Source organism: Sorex fumeus, unplaced genomic scaffold (genome assembly GCF_029834395.1).
Source record: "Sorex fumeus unplaced genomic scaffold, SorFum_2.1 ptg000009l, whole genome shotgun sequence".
NCBI lineage: Eukaryota > Metazoa > Chordata > Mammalia > Eulipotyphla > Soricidae > Sorex > Sorex fumeus.
In genome coordinates this window covers 8611780-8635000 of record NW_026606066.1, presented here as the reverse complement: position 1 = coordinate 8635000, position 23221 = coordinate 8611780, and the positions used below count along the sequence as shown (strand labels likewise).

Genomic DNA, 23221 nt, shown 5'->3' with positions numbered 1-23221 from the left:
GATTACAGTAAAGAGTTATTGAGTTGCTCCAGCGTGTGTCCTTCAACAAGTTAATGTAAGTTTCCTGTCTTCAACAAGTTAAATAAAAATCACTTCTGATTCTATCCACAAAACAGTTAAAAAAAATAGAAGTGTCACTTTAATTTGTCTAACAACGTGCATCAAAAGTATGATATTGTTTATCTTTAAAGTTCTAACAGTCGCAAACTATATTAATTTATGAACTTTTATGGTTATTTTCCTCTTCAGGATCGATCCAGAACAAAGTTGATACTTCCAGAACCAAAGTTGATACTCCCATTTTCATATTTCTATTCAAATGTGAGAGGACAGTACCAAGGAAGACCACAGGATAAATTAATACTGTCTTTATTTCTGACTCTTCAGTTTTTGCAAGCAGGAGCTGATAAAGTTTGGATTTTAAAATCAATCACAAACATACTCACAAAAGGTCCAAGGCATACAGAATATCTTATGTTGTTTAAGACTTTTATTATCTCTAGCATTAATATAGAACAATAAAGACATAATATACCAATAATAAATGATCTACATATTAAGAATTTCCCTCCCCAAAAAACCTGACTTCTGATAAAAAGATTTTAAGCTTCTGGGGAAAGATGACACTAGTATTTAAGTGCAACTATTTTAAACAGCTTAAACTATTTTGAACAGCTTAGTAAGTGTGCGTGCTACAAGAGTGTGCTTTTGACTTGCTGCCCAATTCTATGTTTTGGTCCTCATTTGTCCATCTGCAGAACTGTGGAGTCACTTAATAACTCGATAGCTAAGAAGCTATAAATGATTAAGGCTGCAATTTTACTGAGAAAAGTAGAGAGCAAATACAAAGTTTAGTTAAGGAATAGTTTTCCCTTTGCCGACTTGCAAACTCAAATGGATACTTGAAAGCCCAGATAACTTGCAAAATAAAATCTCTTTGAAACAAGTCAACACTTTGTATTTTGTTCCCAGAGCTGTTGCTCTCCCATGCTTTTGCTATGAAGCATTCCTATTAATTGAGCTCCCAGTCCAATAGTGGACTCGCTGCCTCTGGCCTTACCCTGTCTACCATAGCTGTGATGGTTAAAAGCTTCTCCGGTTTGTCACAGAGTTTAATATGCACCCTACATAATTATGCAGGATTCACTGTGCTATCAAACTGCAATTCAAATTAGTTCAGGATTAAAGGCACAGAACAGTACTGCTTCCTTAATTGCATTGTACTGTGCTGATCACATTCAAATACCCATTACTCATTCCCTCTGTGGAGCAATAAGTCAGGGGGATTAATATTCAGGCAGGTGACAGGGCCAAGCCATTAAAAGGCAGTTATGCAGAAAGCATGGCTGGTTTTATTCACGTTAATGAAATCAGTGAAATGAAACTGTAATAGATTTATCAAAGCTCAGATGGATTTGCTGTAAATCAGTTTGATTCAAGCAATCAAACTGGACAATAGAGATAGTTTTCAGCTCAAGCAATGGGTGTCAGAAAGCAGCATGTGAAAAGTGCTGATATTCTTCATGTATGGATTTGCTATCCACCCCGTGCACAGGCTATTCCCAAACCACTGCTGCTAATTTTTTTGTCTTTTGAACTAGGTGCCAGTGGCTGATAAAACATACAGCATATCATCTTAATACAGCACTTACACTGTTTTTATTCCTCATTTTTAAGCACACCCCGCCCCCACCAGAACATCAATTCTTTCCAATTGCTGGTGGAGAAAAAAAGGAAAGTTCAACAGTGCACACATTAGCATCCCTGCCCCTCTACTACCCGGGAAGAGGACTGCAACTTTGTCCACTGTGACTCCGCCTAATTAACACAGATGTCTGCTACACAAACACATGCACTGGGGAAAGGATCAGATCACAGTTTCAAAGAGCGAGGGGCTAGGGCAGGAGGAGTATAGAACAGCAGAAAATTTACTTTTGTTCTGGATCTAATGAAATAATTTGGTATCCATTAGAGGGCAGCATTAGAACAAAAACTAAGCAGTCAGGGAGGTAACCCCCGCAGATAGACTAGCACCTTTGCCGAGGTAAACTTTTTGATGCAGTTAATATTTTCCAAGGGTAAAGCCAATAAATGGAGAGAGCTAAGTAATGGAGAAGATGGGAGCAAATCTTACTGCTAGGGAAAAAAATGACAGAAGCAGCACATGCTGAGTTGGAGCTAGGGAGTTTTCAGACCATACATTCCTTTCCTCTATACCTCACTCTTTTTGGGGTTAAGGTAGAAATGCGTTTGTCTTGTGTGTAATGATACCGTATTTTGCTTCTGATGGAATTACAGTGAAATGTGAAATAGTGATCACATCTCTGCTTTCTTCAGAAAGTGCGTTATGTATTGTAGGTTATACTAAAAGAACTCTAATTGGTCTAATTTTTATTTATTAGAAACAAATTGTTTAAGAACTAAAGCCAGTTTTTAATGATCCAAAACAGAAATAAATGTTCTAGTCTATTAGCATCCTATATGGAATAAATCAATATTAAAGCTAATTAACCCTTTTTCAAAGGCATTTTGTCTCAGGTTTTTATTTAATGGTTCAGTGCTGCTTAAAGCATGGATCAAGCTGGATAAGCTCCATTTAAAAAATGGCCCGTTCAGAAAACAGCTTAGCAGCTCACTATGACAAATATATTTATCAGGATAAACTTGCCTTTTTCAACTATATAACTAGCTGGGATTCCTTAGAAGATATGATAATGAAACATAGATAAGGGAAAGAGACAAAGCTGACCATTTAGTAGTATTAAAATACTAGAGCAACTAACTTTGGTTATTGCTTTTAAAAAAAGATTTATCTTTTCAAATATTTTCAATCTTTACTTTCGCGGCTGTTCTTAGGAGCAAGTTGAAGTCCCCATACATGATATTTCATTCTAGGTCATATGTGAAATGAAAATCAAGGATTTTTCCTTTTTTGGAAAAAGCCATGATTTTTTAATGATGTTCAAACACATAGTGCAAAGCACACACCTTTCAGGACATAAATGACTACTATGACATATGAAATCCAATGACAATTATATATATTATTTAAGAGATTCCACACACTTCCCCTATTGTTACACTAGCAAATCACAGAGTGTACTTTAATATCAAGCAATATTTTTTAGTTAGAAAAATAGGTTATATATTTTGTACATGAATTAAATTCTTCACAGAGCCAGATAAATTAGTGATGGCATGAAATTTTGATTAGCCTGCTGTAAAAACAGAATTGTTTACCTCAAGTGTCTGAATTCTGACTCTTGCAGTTTTCCAAACAAATAATGAAATAAACTGGGGTGGGGGTGGGGACATTCACAGTAATTTATGAAAATATGGTACACCATAATTTTGCCATTTTTTTCTGCAATAAGAACGGCAAATGATTCATGGGATAAAATGAAATATTTCTCACTGTCATTTCAATGGATCTAAGATTTACAGCTTCTTAACTTGGATAGGGAAAACTCTATATGCATAAAAATGGACTGTAAATCAATTAATGATGTGAAGGAAAATTAAAAAAAAAGATTTTAAGTAAAGAATAGAAAAATCTCAGAAACAACAAATTAAGAGGGAAGCTACAATTCTTCACACTCAGACCTTAGAAGGAAGGAGGGTGTAGAGAGGAAATTGCTTACTGAAAGGAGGGCAGTAAGGTCTGGTTAAAGAAAAGTGATATATCAATAGAGCTCATTACACTTAGATCACTTAGAGAAACAGAGAAGCAGGCTTTTAAGACAAAATCAGATATGCCCAAGCTGGACTTTATAAAATCAAAAATAAAAAGCTTATAACCAGTTTTAGAGTATAAGATTAAACAAATAAGGAAATCCCTTAACTAAAACAATTTTTTAAGCATCAGGGTGAACAGAATAATAATAATAAAAAAAATCAAAAGACTTACACTTCCCAGCACCCTGCAATACACTGAAGAAAATTTACAGCAGTTGATGAAGAGGTGGGATCTATAGAGATCTCTGTACCTGGGCATCTAGAGCAACCATATTCTGCTTCTAAGACACAAAATTGAGGATTTTGGTGGTTTAGAAGGTGTTGAAACGAGCTGTATCATGTTCTATTTTCATAACCAAAGTGAGCACAATAAGGTCAACCTTACATATATCAGATGAAGTCCATGACTATAGAAAGCATACCTTAACCATCTTGACTTCAAGCATCAATAAGGTAAACACTGTGAACTAACGGGAACTGATGGAAGGATTTCATAAGCATTATGATTTGATGCCACATGAAGAGAATAAATATAGCTCTGAAAATTTTGCTAGAATAGTATTTAGCTTAGATCAAATAAATATCACTGTTCTAGATCAGGTTTTTAATAGAACAAAAATTATTTATTGATTTTTGCCCAAAAGGCGATACTTCAGAAGCACAGGACCTGCAGAACTACCTCTGGTGCCAGTGTGGCTCATTCACATCACCCGCCATGTATGTATTTCACAAGTTAGGTGGCTAATTAAAGACTTAAAGTACAAAGTAGGGGCACAAAAGGCTCATCAACTCCATCTCCTATCCAAAAATTCTCTCATTAGATGGGTACAGTATCGGTTGATCACTTGTTGTTTTCTTCCTTCTAAGTCAAATGTCATCAAGAAAAATCTCACATAGTAGATGCAGTGTCAGAGATGCAGAAGACTGATGTTAGTACCTACTTCTATTTCTTTGTATACTTTATATTTTGAAAACTGGAAACAAGGTATTTTGGCAAAATTTATATTGACAAATTTTAAAATGAGATATCATTTAATAAGTTAGGTAAAGGTAAGGTAAAGGTAAAGGCCCTCCCGTTGATCGTCGATTTGCTCGAGCGGGCCCAGTAACATCTCCATTGGAGACTTTGTTGTTACTGTGTCTGGCATATCGAATACTCTCGGTCGCTTGCCGGGCTCTCCGAGAGGGGCGGAGGAATGGAACTCGGGTCGGCCATGTTGGCCGCTTGTAAGGCGAACGCCCTACCCGCTGTGCTATTGCTCCAGTCAGGATGGCCGAGCGGTCTAATAAGTTAGATTAACCAAAAAAAGGTTCTGAGCAGCTATATATGTTTTTCTAGGCACAGAACAGTCCATTGTTCAAAGTCTCTGGGAGCCTTGACTTTGGAATATTCTATACCATTTCAAAGAACCTTCTGAAGCCCATATATGCCTTCAAGCATGCAAAATAAGGAATCAGCCTATTGAAACCACAAACGGAGAATTTGCTCTATATACATCTGTAAATTAAAGCCTATAAAACAACATGGACATTATAAAATTTGTGTAAAAACTGATAACAGCTTTACTGATTTACTGACAATGAAAATATATAGCATATTTTCCGTTAGAGCATTTATCAACACTTGGCAACCCTGCACTAACTTGACATGTAAGATGATCAAAATGGATTATGTAATCTTTCCCATTCATTTCTATTGATTTTGGTTATGATAAAATTCATCAGTGTGCCTGGAAACGCTCAGGCTGAAAGGGTCTGGTTCACACACACACACACACACACACACACACACACACACACACACACAGAAAGAGAGAGAGAGAGAGAGAGAGAGAGAGAGGAGATAGAGAAATACAGTATTCAACTGAGCTGTATTAGGGTGAATGTAATTTTAGAATAGGAATGCACAAATAAAGAAGTTGTGCCCTAAAGGCTCCAGCAATAAATTAATACAAATAATTCTAACAGTTTCATAAAATTTCATCTTTTTATGCAGATTCACTTTTGATATAAAATTATAAGAATCCAGGCTACAAAAATTAACTTGTCATGGCATTAGAAATAGTATATGAAAATGTATTTTAAACTTTTAAAAACTTCAATAGTAATCAAAGTTATTTCTCTTACTGCAAGTAACATCAAAATGCCAGCAAATGGACCATTTTAATCAGTTTTATTGATTCATGCTTTCAGTTCTTATCCAGTTAAAAACAAGGCACATTAAATACATCCTCTTATTGCTCTATAAATGCATGCAGCTCATTCTGTATATCAAAAGTAATAAATAATGGCGATAAAACACCAAGACAGTTATAAAAATGACAATCCAGCCTCAAACATAGTATTTAACAGTCCAATCTAGAACAATAACCCAACACAATACATAAAAGTGCCACATTTGAAACATGCAGTGTATATCTCCAGTGTAGTATTGGGCTTATACCTGATAAGTCTTTAAAAACATAGTAGGTTTTTTAATTCCCTAGAAGTGGATGACATAATGCAAAAACAGTGCAAGATACAGTAGTGTCATTGACTTTAATAACATTACATTCATATGCCAAAAATCTTAAATATGTAAAAAAGAAGAAAATAAGATCACTGATAATTCTTACAGTATGTTTATTAAAAGTAGTCAGAATGAAATTTTTGTTGTACAAAAGAGTAAGCTACACATTTTGCAGAAAACAAAACAAAGCTGGGAATGAAAGCAGGATTGGGAACATGCATTTCACAGTAGAAATCCCAAAGTTACACTCAGTAGAAACAGAAGGCAAGAATACTGCAAACAACATGATGGATATGAGGCAGACGAGCCCGATTTAACAAATAATCCAGCATTACCACTATTGTTGTAACTATGGTAGGGGATAATTAAAGGAGAATCCAGCAACTACCATGGGTGGGGAGGTGGGACCCTTCACGTGAATCCTCTTAAAAGGCTCTTGAAATAAATCACTTAAAGATAAAACAATCTGCATATACACCCCTTCCAAGCCCAACAGAATGACCTAATATCATAATTATACGAAAAGAAATATTTTCTTGGGCTGGAAATTTGTTGTAAAAAGGCTTAAGCCCCTATTTCTGTTCTTTTTTTCTAAAATCAGGTAAAGAAGCTGCATAAGTTTAATTAAGAACTTACGGGAAATGCGGGGGTGCTTTATTCACAGGAAAAACTTGGATCCAGCTCATTTCCAAGGGATTGGTGAAGAAGGGTGTGTTTTAGAATGAGCAGATTTTTAGCAAAAGCAGATATGCTCAAATGAAGAGATGTGTACTTTTCTTTGTCCTTAAAGGAACTTGAAACATAGCAAAGCATGCACATACCAGGCCTGTTTTACAATTAGAACTGTGCCCAGGGCAGTCAGGTTAAAAGCCCAGTCCCTACTGTAATGGATTCAGGGAGGAAGTAAGTCATCCTTATCTCGATCTAACTAAGGAAAGAAAGAGAGCATAATGTACATTATTGTGGTACATCATCTGAGATGATTTAAAGGACACTTCTTTTACCTATTAAGTTTCACTGGGTTCTAAAGAGTGAAATACATCATTTTTTAGAGGGGTTAAAAAAAAAAAAGCCCTAAATTGCATGTTCCCATTTATTTGAATAAAGCCAGTGTGAAAATTTCACACCCTGAAAGAAAAAAAGTTAACCATGATACCAGGAAGAATCACTTCTACCTTTAGGATTCCCTTTAGGAACAAACAAGTCTAAAAACACTTGCCTTGTATGTGTGAGGCCTGCACACATACAAGCACAAAATCTCTGGCAGCACAAAATCAAGCAAAAAATCCACAAGTTAAAACACTATACCTTTATCCATGATTTCTGTTTATTTGGGGGCAGGAAGTGGGGGAGGGTCTGGCCCATGCTTATGTGAATTTACCTCCAGTGTTAATAATACGACATACAGGCTCTCACGCTAGTTCAATAAGGTACAAAGAAATCCCACCGTGTTTACAAAAATAGAAATAGGAGCACAAAAATTCCTTCATGTACCAGTTCAAAAAAAAAAAAAAAAGCAAAACAAAACCCTTTCATCTACTGGACTGATACCTGCCATTAAATGAAGAGTAAAGAGATTTAACTTTTTAAGATGAATTTTAATGAGCAAATAGTCAGATGACTGATTAAAATGCCACTGATATATTGCAAAAGCATAGTACATTGGCCTTTCAAATTTGGGACATTGTTAAATCCAATGCAGTTGACTCTTGTTTTTGTTTTATGTTACTGTGCATGAGTGGCAGGGAAGGAAATATGTGTACAGTTTTCTTTTTTCTCTTTCCACAAATTCAGAAGGGGAGAGGCTGTAAGAAACCTAATAACTCTGAATATTACAGGATTGCACCTTCTTGCAAATAACTGGAACCAAAGGTAAGCTAAAATCTATTTCTATTACCTTAATACGATCTGTTTAACTTTCCCAAAATGAAGCAATAAATAGGCTCTGTTTGAAAATACTCATTTTCTAAGACACAGGACTTGAAGCAGATTTGGACTGTCATCGCTATAAACACAGGATTTTAATCCTTGCACTGATTATTACCGTAAAGATTTGAGGAATTTAGTCCCGTTCCATTTCATCCAACTTGTTATATAAATGCTAGTTTTAAAAATAAGAAAAGCAACGATCTTGCTGGCAACAATAACAGTCAGAGAAAAACCAGCAGTGACTAGGGAGGGAAAAAAATGAATCTCTGAGATAGAACTTATCAGTGAAACTCCCTGCAAATGCCAGCGCTGTGCCCCTCAAGCCGGTGGGGGGTCCGGGCGCTTTCAAGTTCTCCTAAAAACTTGTTCCTATCACAAGATCTAACTTTTCTTCCTTCTCCAGTTTTACCCATCATGCTCTAGAACTAAGGTTGGAATGAAAAAGGCAGACAAATCACAGAAGTGTTTAGAAGCACTCCTAAAAGGAAGCGGTTCACTGCCCAGACAATTCCTTTAAGGAACTAATAGTAGTATCTACATGCCTAATTTTCAAAACCCTGTGCAAGTCACAAATTTTTCCAAATTTTTAAAAAATGATTTCTATCCCAAAACTAATTTAGAATACATTTTATTTATTTATATTTATTTATTTATTTTATTTGCTTTTTGGGTCACACCTGGCAATGCACAGGGGTTACTCCTGGCTCTGCACTCAGGAATTACTCCTGGCGGTGCTCAGGGGACCATATGGGATGCTGGGAATCGAATCTGGGTAGGCCGCGTGTAAGGCAAACGACCTACCCACTGTGCTATCACTCCAGTCCCAGAATACATTTTAAAAGGTGCAGATGGGGATTTCCAGTCAAGCAAATCATCAAATGGATGTAAAACAGTATTAAACCAGATGTACTGAAAATGAGAAAAAAAGGTAAAATGCAATTTTTAGAAACTGGATTGAATGGCAAATACAAGAGTATACACCAGCATCCTGAAGCTTTGGAATGTTTCCCAGTGTTTAAAAAATAATTTTGTAAAGGCAGCTATGCAGATCCACTAGTTTGGAGTGGTGTAAGTCATCTCTGCTGGTTACATGATTTGTTGTTCCTATGTTTGTTGGCTGTTACTGCTCAAACTCACAAGCCACCACAACTTCGATCCACTGGAATGGGAACTCTTTTGTCAAGGTTTTCTTCTGCGGTTTTCATTAGGATAGCAAGCCGGCTTCCAGACACCCTTCCTTTCTGAATAGCACTCATCAACTGAAAGAGAAAATTAGCCGGAGTCAGAAGGCAGGTCAGACCCCTCCCTTATGGCCACATTTTAATAGATACCATTGCTTCAGGCAGAGGTAATTAAGTGCTCCATCAAAAATCCTAGCAGGACCTCCAGCTCAAATAAGAGTACAATGCTGACCATTTAAAAAATGGGGGAAAGGGGCAGGTATTTCATCACTGCTGCAAAAAAAATTTGCAGCTTTCTGAATTTGTTATATTCATCTAGCAAATCAGCCTGCCTTGAAATGCAAATTGAATGCATCACTTTCTTGTCCCTTCATGTGCTCATAGCACATTTTTTTAAAGCAACTCAAATATTGGATCTTTAATTTCATTTTAAAATCTTAAAAAGGAATATCGAGGATTGAACAAAGACAAGATGATGACCATATTTAACTACTTTTTTAGTTACTGTATTTGACAACTTCAAGTCTCCTAAATCCAAATTCCTTAAAGACTTTTTAAGGTAATTCACATTTAAGTCCTTGAAAATGGACCCAGAGATCTACCTTTAGAATTAAAAGCACTCCACAGCCCAGATTTTAGCTAATTCATTTTTATCCAATGGATAAAATCAGAATTAGTCGTGAAATTACATGCAGTCAGCAGGCAAAGGCCTTTAATCTGGAAGGCACTTTGCAATTATAAGCATGGGGATTTTTTTTTCTTCCTTTCAAGCTGATGTGGCTTTTAACTATTTGCTTTTCTTGATCTCACTTTCCAAAATTTTTAATTTATTTTAAATAGAATTGATTTAGCCATTCATCATAAATATATGTATATAACAATCCTCAAAGTATTTTTAGGGTTACAGTGTTTAACCTACAGAGATACATTTCTTAAAATGGCTCTGAATAAGAGTCAGGGGCATCTGCCAAAGGGCTGGATCAGAATTTCATGACGACCTTATTAAAAGCTGTTTTACAACTTATTGGTGATTAGAGATGGACTCCTACATGCAGAAGTGTCGTTAGAGCCCAAAGTTAAACTAAAGTCATGTAATCATGCACTAGTTAGAGTGATCCTTCTCAGGGGGTTACTAAAAATCACATCGAAGTTGAAAATGGTGTTTACTGAAATGAGCATTTGCTCTTAATGTTCAGAGAAGAAATAGATTTTATTAATTAAACTCTAAAAACGATCTTTGCATATGACAAATGGTATAATAGGAGGAATAATAACATATAAAAGACAGACCAAGTGTTTGTCACCGATTCTATGAAAACCTTCAAAGTTCACTATAGTTAACAAAACTGGTATTTTCCCCCTTGGCATAGAAAAATAGTGCACTAGTTTCTAAAAGCTAGATGTTTTCTTTAAATATTGCACATACCTTGAAACCATTTTATAAGGAAAAGTAACATTTAGGTATGAATACATTTCATGAGAAATACACTTAGCATTTTTAAATTTGCATATTTAATTTTAATCATACTTGCAGCACAATTGGTTTATTTAGATAAAAAATTCTTAAGTATTAAAAAGTCTACAAAAAATCTGAAGATAGCTTAAATTGTTTTATGTAGCGTTAACTCTGTTACACTTCAGAAAATCACTTAAAACTCAAACCATATAACATATCCAAAAAATTAGATTTTTCTTGTTTCTAAAACCTTGTCATTATTCTAAATGCTTAAATAAACTGTTGTTTTATTTAAAATACACATGAAATAAAATATATCGTTTCTTTGAAAAGTTTTCTAAAGTCAGTAAACAATAAAATTTTCTGAAGGAAAAAAATTAGATAGACATTTCCTTTGCCTTGATCTTGTTTGAAAGGTTTCTAATCCCCAAGTACAAATTTTAAACTCAATTTCATATGTGCATTTAGCATGCATTTAGCTAAACAATAAGCTAAAGAACTAAATACTCTTTTTTTTTTGTAATGCTGGACACAACCTGTGAAAATTTTCTGCATTTAGATTTAACAATGCTCTTATCTGCAGCTCATCTCCAGAGAGACAATTACCATTTCCTTTGCCTTGATCTTGTTTGTTTAACTTGACACAGTGAAGAAAGGGCTGACATTGACCAAAATCCCCAGCATTAATTTATTTCATGTTCAGCATTCATCATTGCCATGGTGCAAGCAAGACCTGGCATTCATTTGAAATACCTGCCCAAGAAGCTCTACAGAAAAAAAGCTGGCTGCCTGGAAACCAATAATTCTTTCCATGATCAGCATTCTATAGACAGCTACAAATAATATGTGGGTTTGTTAATTTCTTTTTTTAAAGAAATACTTACAGAATGACATGTTGCATCCAGTTTGAAATTAAAGTAACAAAAATTATTTCTTTTGTGATTACAATGAAATATTTTAGTCCTGGATATTATGCAAACTTGATATATATATATATATATATTCCAATTCTTTATAACAGAAATGTAACATATCCTCAGGAAATATGTAAGGGTCTCAAATGAATACAATAACTTTTAACAATTTCTTTCATAAAATAACCAATTACTTTCCACACTGGAAATACTATGTTGCCTCTTTTGAAGCACGTAAATAATGGTCCAGCAATGATATTTCGTATCATACTTCTTGAAGAAGCTTACTTCTTACCCAGCCCTTTAAGCCATAATTAACTTGAATTTAAATTCCCCAATACAGAGAAAATGTCATAGAAAGAAAAAAAATGAACATGTAACACATAGAGTCATATGTCCTTAAAGACAGACATAACAGACATTGCTGGTTTCAACTTTCTTCTCTTTCAGGAAGAAGTAAAAATCATGTGGACTTAAAAAAATCATTACTTAACACCCATCAGCAACCAAAATGATTGAATGCACAATAATTATTTCCTTTCAGCACAACTTACCTGCAAAAATTCATTGAGTTCAACCTGTCCATTTTTGTTCAAATCTACCTCATTCAGAATTTCATGTAGTGTATTTTCATCCATTTGGACATCGATACTCTAAAGGAAAACACAAAAGAAAGGTCTTAATGAAAATTTGTGACTACAAACTTATTCAATTACCAATTTTTCAAAATTTAAAATGAAACATCAGAGGAAAAATTCATGGAATGATATCACCTATTTTAACTTTTTATATTCTTTTATTAAAAATGTTGAATCAAAAATATTTACCTCTAATACTCGCTGAACATCAACAATGGTAATAAAGCCCTTTTGATCCGCATCAAACTTATGAAATCTCTTCTTATACCTGGAATACACCATTGAATAAAGAAAAAATATTTTTAGGTAGGAGAAGAGAGAGACACAGAGAGAGACAGAGAGTGAGAAAGAGAAAGAGAGAGAGAGAAACTTATTAGAAGTACCTGTCAATGTCTGAAGCCCGTAGGCTGATTTCAGACCGATCTGTTAACTGTTCTGAGCGAGATTTATAGCCCATTTCATAATACAGAAACTTCCTGGCTGTTTCAAGTTCTTCCTAAAAGAGAGATACATATAAGTTTAAAGATTTATGGAGAGAACTATTGATGATTCCCCACCCCCTTAATTCTGGTCTTCTAAAAAATGTTCATCTTCATTTATTGGACAAGCACAAATACTTTTGTTCCAGTTTTATCAAGATCATGTACATTCAGAAAGGCACTTATTTGTTTGGTGTACAGTCTCCCACGATCAAGATACAGAACATAAACCTTCTCAAAAACCTTTCTCAGGCACATATACACTTGATTCCTCTTCCTTATAAGCCTGGTCTGCTTTTAAAAAGCAAAGTTTTCCCTCTTCTAGAATTTCACATGTGCAATGTACGTACATAGTCTTCTGCTTAACAGTTTAGCCAGAAGGCAATGACTCTGAGATTCATTCATGCTGTTGCATTTTTAGTATTGTTTCTTCTCAGTGCTGAATATTCTTCTACACTAAGGATTATCAAAACACACAGTAGAAATCCTTGTGATTCAGTGCAAAAAGAACTCAAACAACTGCTATAATGTGGCAAGTGCTAAAACAGACATCACGGGATTAGCTATCTGCGATCCTGTCACTAGGATGCTGAAAACTGAGTAGAAGTATATTCATGAGAAAAAACGGGCTGCCCTGCACAGTCACTCTTACCACTTTGGGTTCCCACCTTCAACTGATACTAACTTTTCATCTTGTCACCCCTCTCCTACCCGATACCAAATGACTTATTTGTACTACTTATTATTCATAAATATCTTATTTCTGTTCTCTGTCTCTTTCTCTTACAGACACACACACACACACACACACACACACACACACACACACACATGACCATCCCAAAGGATGTGAGCTTAGATATGTAATATATTTGAACAATGGAAGATGAATGAATACACATGTCACTTTCAGTAAAAGCTTTAAAAGCAACTACACAGTTTTGTTTAGCTTCTGATCCTGAAGGTAAGATCCAAAGCCATTCAGAAAATCAGAAAAGTTGCATCATCCAATAAACAAACTTTGTATACTATGGGTGGAAAATAAGTATTTGCTATGTTTGTTGTATAACACCACCTAGAAAAAGTTAACTAGTTCAAGAGTTAAATTCCCCAGAACTGGGCTGGAAAGATAACTCAATAAGTTAGTACATGCTCTACATGACAGGGGCCTGGGCTCAATTTTTAGCACCATATGTATATTATGTACCACTAGAAGAGCCCCTCAGCACAAAGCTGGGAGTAACGCACCCCCAAATGATCCTTCTACCCCACAAAATGAACTTCCCAGAATTTACATTAAATGATTTCACCAAATCAAGGATTTTTTGGTCTGTATAACAGTGCAGTAAGAAGAAAACATACACTTGTATGAAATGTGTCACTGTGCTAGCTTCTGTCAGAGACAAGTGTGTGTGTGTGTGTGTGTGTGTGTGTGTATGTATGTATATATACCTATGTATATAGCAACATATGTGTGTATATATATATAGCATATATATATATATATATATATAGCACTACACTGTAGCACTGTTCTCCCATTGTTCATCGATTTACTTGAGCAGGCACCAGTAACATCTCGATTGTGAGACTTGTCACTGTTTTTGGCATATCAAATACGCCACGGGGAGCTTGCCAGGCTCTGCCGTGTGGGTGGAATACTTTCTACAGCTTGCCGGGCTCTCTGACAGGGACAGAGAAATCGAACCCAGGTTTGCCGTGCAAGGCAAATGCCCTACCTGCTGTGCTATTATTCCAGCATATATATGTGTAAATTTATATATATAACTGATACATATATAATATGAATATGATAAATATATAAAGCTAGTCTGTGACGAAGTCATCAAATGAATGCTATGGGAAATATATCTTTAAATACAGGTACATTTACTATTTTTAAAAAATAGAACTATTTTTCTGTTGCACAAATTTCGCCTCATCATTTTTCATCAAACTAGTTCAAGATTCATTCATCTCCTTGGCAGTGCCGCCTCTGATGCTTCCCACTAAGAACAAGCTCTTTTACAATTCATCCCTTCACTGCCTATGTAATGTATTCAGCCACCATCGAGCAAGAAATCAGGGCATTTAAAGGCAGAAGAGAATTTTCCCTAGAAGTTACCCGATGTACTTCTCTAATTCCACATTTTCTGAGCATCAATAAAAAAGTAAAAATACACAGTCTCCATCTAAAGAACTCAAATAATAAGAAGGTAACTTTATAAGTCAGTGCTGAAAATTTTTTGTTGTTATTGAGATTAAATTAATCTCTGTCAGTCCTCCAATTTGTTAGAAAAACTTGCCTAAAATGAAGCTTTCTTACAGCCTAATAGTTCTGGAGTGTGAGTGTGTATATGAGTGTGTGTGTGTGTGTGTGTGTTTGTCTTTTCAGTATTACAGTATGACAATGTAAAGGATATTATCACATGCTTCCCTTTTTAGAGTTCCTTTCAGTCTAGAACAACTCTTTTGCCTAAAACAAGATTTCAAACCCCTATCTGATAAGTTCTTCCAGACAACTACTGGCTTATCATGTAACACATCGGGGGGGGGGGGGGGGAAAAGAACCCCACAACAACAAATACTTTAATAGAGAGCCTGCAAGTACCTAGAAGGGAGTAACTACCAGCCTCATCAATCTAGAGATATGTCTACTATTAATGCGGCTTAAGACTGCAATTGCATTTGGGGGCAGCCATGATCCTCCGTTAACCACTATGCATTTAGAGTTAACAAAAGTCATATTTCTTTTCCGCATATACTACTGTTAAGCCTTGTCAAATCTATGGTGAATAGATTGAGTTGTTTTTCTACTTAATGTAAGGTTTGCCATTTATCTCTATTAAATTATACCTAATGAAATTTTTCCCGTTGCTTCAATTTGTCATGAAATATTCACTCCCTTCCAGTTTCTTATTATCGGTGCCCCAAAGATGCATGCCATCAACATTGTAATGTAAGTGCTTCAACTAAAGTATACTGGGAGAAGACCAAGGGCAGATTCTGCATGATCAGCCACCAGATAGCTTGGTTGAAGCCAACAACAATCATTTGGTTAAAAATACATCAACTTATAAAAATGGAACATGGAGCTTCATAAAAATGCTTTATGTAATCAAAGTACACTTTATGTAAGATATTACTTTCATCTGGGCTGGAGCGATAACACAGTGGGTAGGGCATTTGCCTTGCATACAGCCGACCCAGGTTCGATTCTTCCATCCCTCTCGGAGAGTCCGGCAAGCTATCCCGCCCATATGGCAGAACCTGGCAAGCTCCCTGTGGAGTATTCAATATGCCAAAAACAGTAACAACAAGTCTCACAATGGAGACATTACTGGGGCCTGCTTGAGCAAATCGATGAAAAACAAGAGAACAGTGAATAGACAGTGCCTTACTTTCATCTAACAATCTTGTTGCTCTTTCTAATAAGAAAATGAAATAGCCTACCCCACAGCTCCTGAACTGCTTGCTGTTCCACACTACCTGGTGAGATTCATCTCTGGCTGACATCACAGGTCCTACCCAGAACGAGAGGCAGATCCCCTCCCTTCTAATCAGATGGGCCTGGAAACCTCCACAGTCATGTCCCCCATATAAATGGGACTACGCCACAGCTGCTGAACAGCAAGGACAGATCAGCTCAGTAAATTTCACTGTGCTCAGTTATACTTCCTATCACTGGGTAAGAGTGGGCTAAAAAAAAAAAGCGATTGCTAGCCTAGTGGATTCCTCAGAGTCTTGAGGGGGGTCTAACTACAAAGATTCACAGCAGGAATCACAGCAGGAACACTAGAAAACCAGTGGGAAAGATTCGGAGAAGCCCACCAAATTTAATGTGCAGAAACATTAACACAGAAGGCACAATCAACAACTCTGTAAATACTTAGAACATAATTTTAATGAGACTATGGTGAGGATGTTTAATGAGCTCAAAGAAATGATGGCACAGGTAGTCAATAAAGTCCAAGAGAGAATGAGAGTTGAAATGATAAAGCTACAAACAGAAATAGCAGAAATGAATAGTATAGTAAGAGATATTAAACCTAATTAGAAACTCTACGCAGCGGAATAACAGCAGCTGAAGAAAAGATGGAGCAGCTCCAAAAGGATATGGAGGAAGCCTCTAGAAAACAACAAAAGATGGAAATATGTCTGAAAAGAAATGAACACACCAGAGAACTAAGGGATGAGCTCAAGAGGAACAATATAAGAATCATCAGAGTCCCTGAGGACCAAGAAAGTGATTTTTTTGAAAAACTCATAGTTAAGAACTTCCGAAGAAATCATAGTTAAGAACTTCCCAGAGTTGAATATAGGCAAACAAGGGTCCCAGAAACAATAAACTCAAGTAGAAAAACTCCAAGACACATTGTGCTTAAAATGACAAAAACTAAAGACAGAGAAAGAAACACGAAAGCAATAGGATCATAAAAAGAACTCACATACAAACGAAAGCCCATGTGACGTCTATCAAATGAGATTACAAGCAAGAAGAGAATGGAGAAATACAGTAGAAAAACTTAGTGAAATGGAAATGTCACACCAAGAATACTCTACCCAGGTAGATTATCATTCATGAAATCTGTATCATTGAGGAAACAATACAGAGTTTCATGGACAGGCAACAATTTAGGGATGTCAGGACCTTGAAACCAATTTGGGAAGAAGCATTAAAGGAACTTCTTTAAAAGATAAGAGAAACTTCCAAACATGGCACTGAGAATGGCACTTACTCATGGTGCTTACGTTTGTCCTCTGATAGATTAAAAAAAAATCGGTTTGGTTTGATTTAAAATTTTATAGAATTTCAGATTAACTTTATTCATCTAGCTGTGTACAGATTTACCACTTCTGTGAGAGAAAGAGAAAGGGAGAGAGAGAGAGAGACAGAGAGAGAGAGAGACAGAGAGACAGAGAGAGAAGGGGAGAAAGAGGAAGAAAGGGAGGGAGAGAGAGAGGGGGAGGGAGAGAGAGAGGAAGGGAGGGAGAGACAGAGAGTCAGAGAGAGGGAGAGATAGAATGTCAGAGAGAGGGAGTGAGAGAGAGGAAAGGAGGGAGAAATATAGAGAGAGGGAGTGAGAGAGAGGAAGGGAGGAAGAGGAAGGGAAGGAGGGAGAGATATAGAGAGGGAAGGAGAAAGAGGATAGAGAGGAAGAGAAGGAGGATAGAGAGGGAGGGAAGCAGAGAGAGTGAGAGAGTGATGGAGTGAGAGAGGGAGGGAGGGAGGGAGGGAGGGGAGAGAGAGAGAGAGAGAGAGAGAGAGAGAGAGAGAGAGATTTCCCATATGTGGAGGGGGAAAAGAAACAGTAAGAGAACAAGTAGCCAAACACATTGGAATTGAAGACTATCAAACTGATCTTACATGGGAGTGGATGGGGTGGGTGATGGGAGGGGTCACCTTAAGGACACTATGGAGGGAAGAAGTTCTCTGATGATGGATCTGGTGCTGGATGTGATATAGATGAAAGTGTGATCAAAGTCAATATAAATCCAGGTATCTCAATAAAAATGGTTTAAACTGTAAAAACTTTTTTTTAAAAAAAAAAAAGTAAAATGTCTGAAAATATTTTTTCTAATGAGTTCCACAAACAGTGCTGATAAGGCAATTCAAGGTGCAAGAATTCAGGAAACTGCCCAATAACAAAGCTAAACCGCAAGCTTATAGATCACAAAAGATATTTTTTCTGTCCTCTCCCTTTCTAGAATTCTCTCCTCTCCAATTCTAGGACTACTTTCCCTGCCTTTGCCCTCTGATTCTCTTATATTTGTCACAATGTTTTAATCCTCAGCCACAGTTAAATAATTCCACCTGTAAATTACTTCATGAAGCCTAATTTTTGTTATGATGTACAAGCTTATTTAAATAGCATCCTATTTGTTTATTACATTTTCCTACTAATATTAATTTTGTTCTTTCACACTAAAAATAATTTTGTTGTAAGAGGAAGAAAGGGCAGGAGAGGGGAAGGAAGAAGAAACAAAAGGAGGGAGATAAGCAAGTTGGAATTACACTATGAGTTAACTAATTCTCCTTTTTCTCTAAATAAATAATACTGTGCCAGTTACCTTAAACAATGATAAAGGTTTACCCTTTGTCTTCATCTTTTTTAAAAAAAAAATTTTGGGGGGGTGCTACAGTCAAGCAATTTTTAAAAGACAGCCAACTCCTGAAACTATTTGAAAACATCCACATAATTCCTGGATGGATTTTTGTTGTTTAACACTTATTTTCCATTGGCTGTAAATCTGTAGTATTTGCTTGTTTTCTCCTGCCACTCCATTTCTTTGCTTATTTCCCATTTTCCTCCTCACTGAAATTCATTTAAAAAGAAATTCTGTGCTGTTAGACTGTCACAATCTACCTAAGTGGTCTTCTGTTTAGTCTTTCAATTAAATGCATGTTTTATTTAAAGGTTATAAAATTGACTATACTAAATACTACGTGCTCTTCCCCAAAATATATTCTATGCATTTGAGTCTCTCTACTAGGCAGCCCTTCTGAAAAAATGGGAGTTGGATTTCTTTCCAAATCATTTCCCTTATAGAAACTAACAATGTACAAAGTAATTTCTATGTTCTTTTACTCTTTTAGATATATAAATCTTCATTTAGTTCATTAAATTACCATTTAGATAACAGTCAAGTTAAAGGCACCAAATCTTCACTAAAGAAGCAGTTTATTTTATTTAACTCAGAACTTCATAATCCCTTTTGACCATGCAGTTATATTTTCCCTTATATTAACTTACACTCTACAGACAATAACTCAGTAGTGGCTATTCTCTAAATATCCCCACCAACTCCTCTATCAACCTTCAAATCCTTTAGAAAAGGCCTCACTTCCCAAATCAGTTTGACCAGGTAGGTTGTATTTGGACTTGAGCCAAGAATTCTTTTAAACCTTTCTCTAAATTTTGGAAAATACATATACATTCCTAAAGTATATGTGTGCTGTAAATACTCTGAAACAATGAGCTCTTTATTATTCCCCTAAAATATTTGGAACAGTGCTCAGTACACAAGTCACTCATTAAGTATTGACTGGTAAAACAACTACGATTCATCTACAGAGAGCTATTTATCACCTTGTTCCTCTTTCACTTTTGCAGGTTAAATAATCCCAATGCTTTTAACCTTTTCTCACAAGTCCAGCTTTCTAACCTTTAATTTTTTTCCCTCCTCCTTTGTTCTCTCTAGACTGTCCACAGCCCTCATTAATACTCCTATGTCTCTAATACTGAGCAATAACTTAAGCTCTTTTATTTCTGCTACTGTGTTGAGGGGAATGGGAGAATATTTCTGAGTTCATAAATCTTCCATACAATTTGAACTGAAGTTAAATCTAGATTCCTCATGGGGAACTGAATACAAGCAGTTTACAGAAATTTCTTCCTTCTTCCTACCTCCTACAGTCTGATTCCTGGCACAATGTATCTTCCTGAATATTTAAATCATTCCAACAAAACTTTTACAAGAACACATTATGCCCCATCCTTCTATATGGTAAGAATGAGTGGCAGTAGCACAGAAGTAGGTTTATTCCGGTGTTTCTCCTGTATATAGCTTTAGCGAAACCAAAACTCAAAACTGGAAGCGCTATAAAGTCATTCTGTCCAATCAGAGGGCAGCATGAGGAAAAGGCATACTCTAAGATCAGATACTTGGCTTCTGCCCCAGTTCTACGATTTACTAGTTGAAGGAGTACTGACTGGACACATTCCTTGAACCTCTTCCTTCAAACTATAAAATGGGGGTAAAGGTTATTCCTTATGGACTCGTAGTCAGGGTTAACTATTTCAACAAGGGATTTCCTCCATAAGTATACTATATGGATGGCACTACAATAACTAGGAAAGATGCAAATAAATTAGAATTTGCATGCAGTAGGTTCTGATGGCTTTCAAGCATCTTTAGCCTGTGTTTCACAAGATAGTAAGTAACTCTAATAAGTTACTATCGTCTGGAATCTATACCAGAATGAACATGCTTTAAGGAGAGAACCAATGCCAAATCCTCCCTTATACTTTCAGGAAATTACACATATGCTCCATAATATTCATTTACCCAAATCAGGCAACATTTATTTTTGGCTATTATATGTCTGGCACTGAGGGTACGAGAAAATAGCAAGGAAAAACCATCACCAACAACAAAACAAACCATGTCCCATTCTCAGAGAGCTAATTTCCTGGAGGTAGACAGGAAAAAAAAAAAAGAACCTAAACACATGGTATAAATAATGGATAGATGTTAAAGAGAAAACAGAGAACGGAGTGGAAGTAACTTGGATATATGTAAAGAGGTTGGATAAGGTGGGAAGTGGGGTACTATTTAATTCAAGACAGTTAAGGAAGGCCTTACTAGAGTGGAGAGCCATGGGAAGTAAAGTATAGGCCATGAGAATATCCTAGGAAAAAAACTTTAGGCATCAGGCGTTCATCAAAGAAAAGCAACTTGGCCTATGAAATGTAGGAGAGTAAATGAGTGGGAAGAACTGGCAGGGCTCAGAAAGATAGTAGTCAGATCAACCACAGAAATGACAATGGCTTTACCTCTGATGACAAAAAAAAAAAAAAAAACAGGTTCTTGGGCCAGAAAAACAGTACAGCGGGTAGGGCATTTTCCTTGAACATGGCCAACCCAAGTTCAATCCCTGGCATCCCATATGGCTCTCCAAGCACCACCTAGAGTAATTCCTGAGCGCAGAGCCAGGAGTAACCCCTGAGCATCACTGGGTGTGACACCCCCCACACACAAAAAAAAAAAAAAAAGAAAAGAAAAAAACAAAACCAGGTTCTTTAAGTAAAAAGAAAGCAAAGGAAAAGTTACCATTTCCTATCTTACTAAATACTTTAGCAGTATTTGATTAGTATATTACTTCTTTTTGAAATATTTTCCTTCTCATCTACTGTCTTACAGCTCTTAATTCTTCTCATACCTCCTCCAATCCAAGTAGCTGTTGTTTTCTACTTGGATTTTGATCTCCTTAATTGCTAAATTCTAGAGTGTTCCAGGACACAGACTTTGAGTCATGATCTAATCACACATTCTCTATAGACATCTCATTCCATCAACTGGCCTAAATATCAACTAAGACTTCCAACTCTATTTCAATCCTTTATCTTAATTCCAAACTGATATATCCCACGATCTGGTTTATATTTTAATAGAATCGCTGAAGGAGGAACACTGGCTTGAATACGAAATAGCAAATGGCACGAATCAAAAAGCAGTTGGTGGCTAGGCAACAAAACCACTATTTCCTTAAAAAAAAAAAAGGCAAATTTACAGGTATAGGAATTCCACTCTAGGATGAATTCTAAGACTATTTTCAATGAAAACCAGAAAAAATTCTAACACTCTTCATAACTGTCTTACTTTATCAGGAATCATGGTCATAAATTTGAGAGCTATCTTTTTTATGGGAATTTCAAGAAACAACTACATTTTGGTACAAGAATACCTTCGCAGTTTTCTAAAGACCTTAACAATAAAGCACACATACACAAATTAGAAAGAAATCCTAAACTCACCATCAAAAACTGCTAATGAAAAATGACATTGTACATGTTTATAATAGAGGCCTTGGTCACACAGACTTCTTTCTTTATTATACCTGTTTCTTAGACTCATCCCAATTCAGTTCTCTGCCCATCAGCTCAACAATCCTGGGTAGGGCTTCCTCTGCAGCCTGGACATTCAGAAAGGCCAAGCGAGTACGTCGTGAAATTATATCCACTGCAGTGCAGGCATACTCCTTAATCCCATATTTTACCTGTGTGTGCATGAAAATAAAAATTGATAATGGAGACTTTTTAAAAAAGGAAAAATAAAGTTTCACTTACAAAAAACAATGCTTAGGAAAAGTGACACATTTCTTTACACCCTCTAGTTCTGTGATTGGTATATGAAGAATGGTGACACCAATGGAAGTTCTCCACCTGCCTGCAAAGGTTTAGAAAAGGGGATAAACTGAACTTGAGCTAGTGTCTTCTTCCTGAATAGAACTTGGCACAAAGTGATTACCAGATACAATAATCTCTAGGTATTAACGTACATAGTTAAATAAAAAATAAGAATAACCAAAGTTTTCTGCCTCAGAGTAACCACATGATAGAAGGTTGCAGATAGAGCCCAAATGACTGGCAATTACAACATTCATGTTTTGAGGTACAGTGACTTACTGACAATGAGCTCTGGTTTCATAAGCAGGAAGTAAGAAACCTTGTTTAAATCGCTGACAAGTGTCCAATCAACCTAAGTCACTTGGTGTCAGGGAGCATTCTTTGCATGCGAGAGTCATTGGTTTGACTCCCAGTACCTCATGATCCCTTGCACACCACCAAGAGTAACCTCTGAGAAACATTCTGGGTG

The 23221-nt window shown here is 36.2% G+C and overlaps 1 protein-coding gene across 3 annotated transcripts in view; it reads right to left on the bottom strand.

Annotated features, from left to right (window-relative positions):
- Positions 1-9012: 9012 nt before the first annotated feature.
- GPD2 (glycerol-3-phosphate dehydrogenase 2) overlaps positions 9013-23221 on the bottom strand; it is a 178900-nt gene continuing 164691 nt past the window's right edge. For all 3 annotated transcript variants that reach the window (XM_056110173.1, XM_056110172.1, XM_056110174.1), the window contains exons 13-17: positions 22464-22622; positions 12746-12858; positions 12552-12630; positions 12279-12377; positions 9013-9432 (exon numbers count right to left, since the gene is read on the bottom strand). In XM_056110173.1, coding sequence (XP_055966148.1) covers positions 9307-9432; positions 12279-12377; positions 12552-12630; positions 12746-12858; positions 22464-22622 — 576 coding nt within the window. In that variant the 3' untranslated portion in view covers positions 9013-9306. The remainder of the gene's footprint in view (positions 9433-12278; positions 12378-12551; positions 12631-12745; positions 12859-22463; positions 22623-23221) is intronic.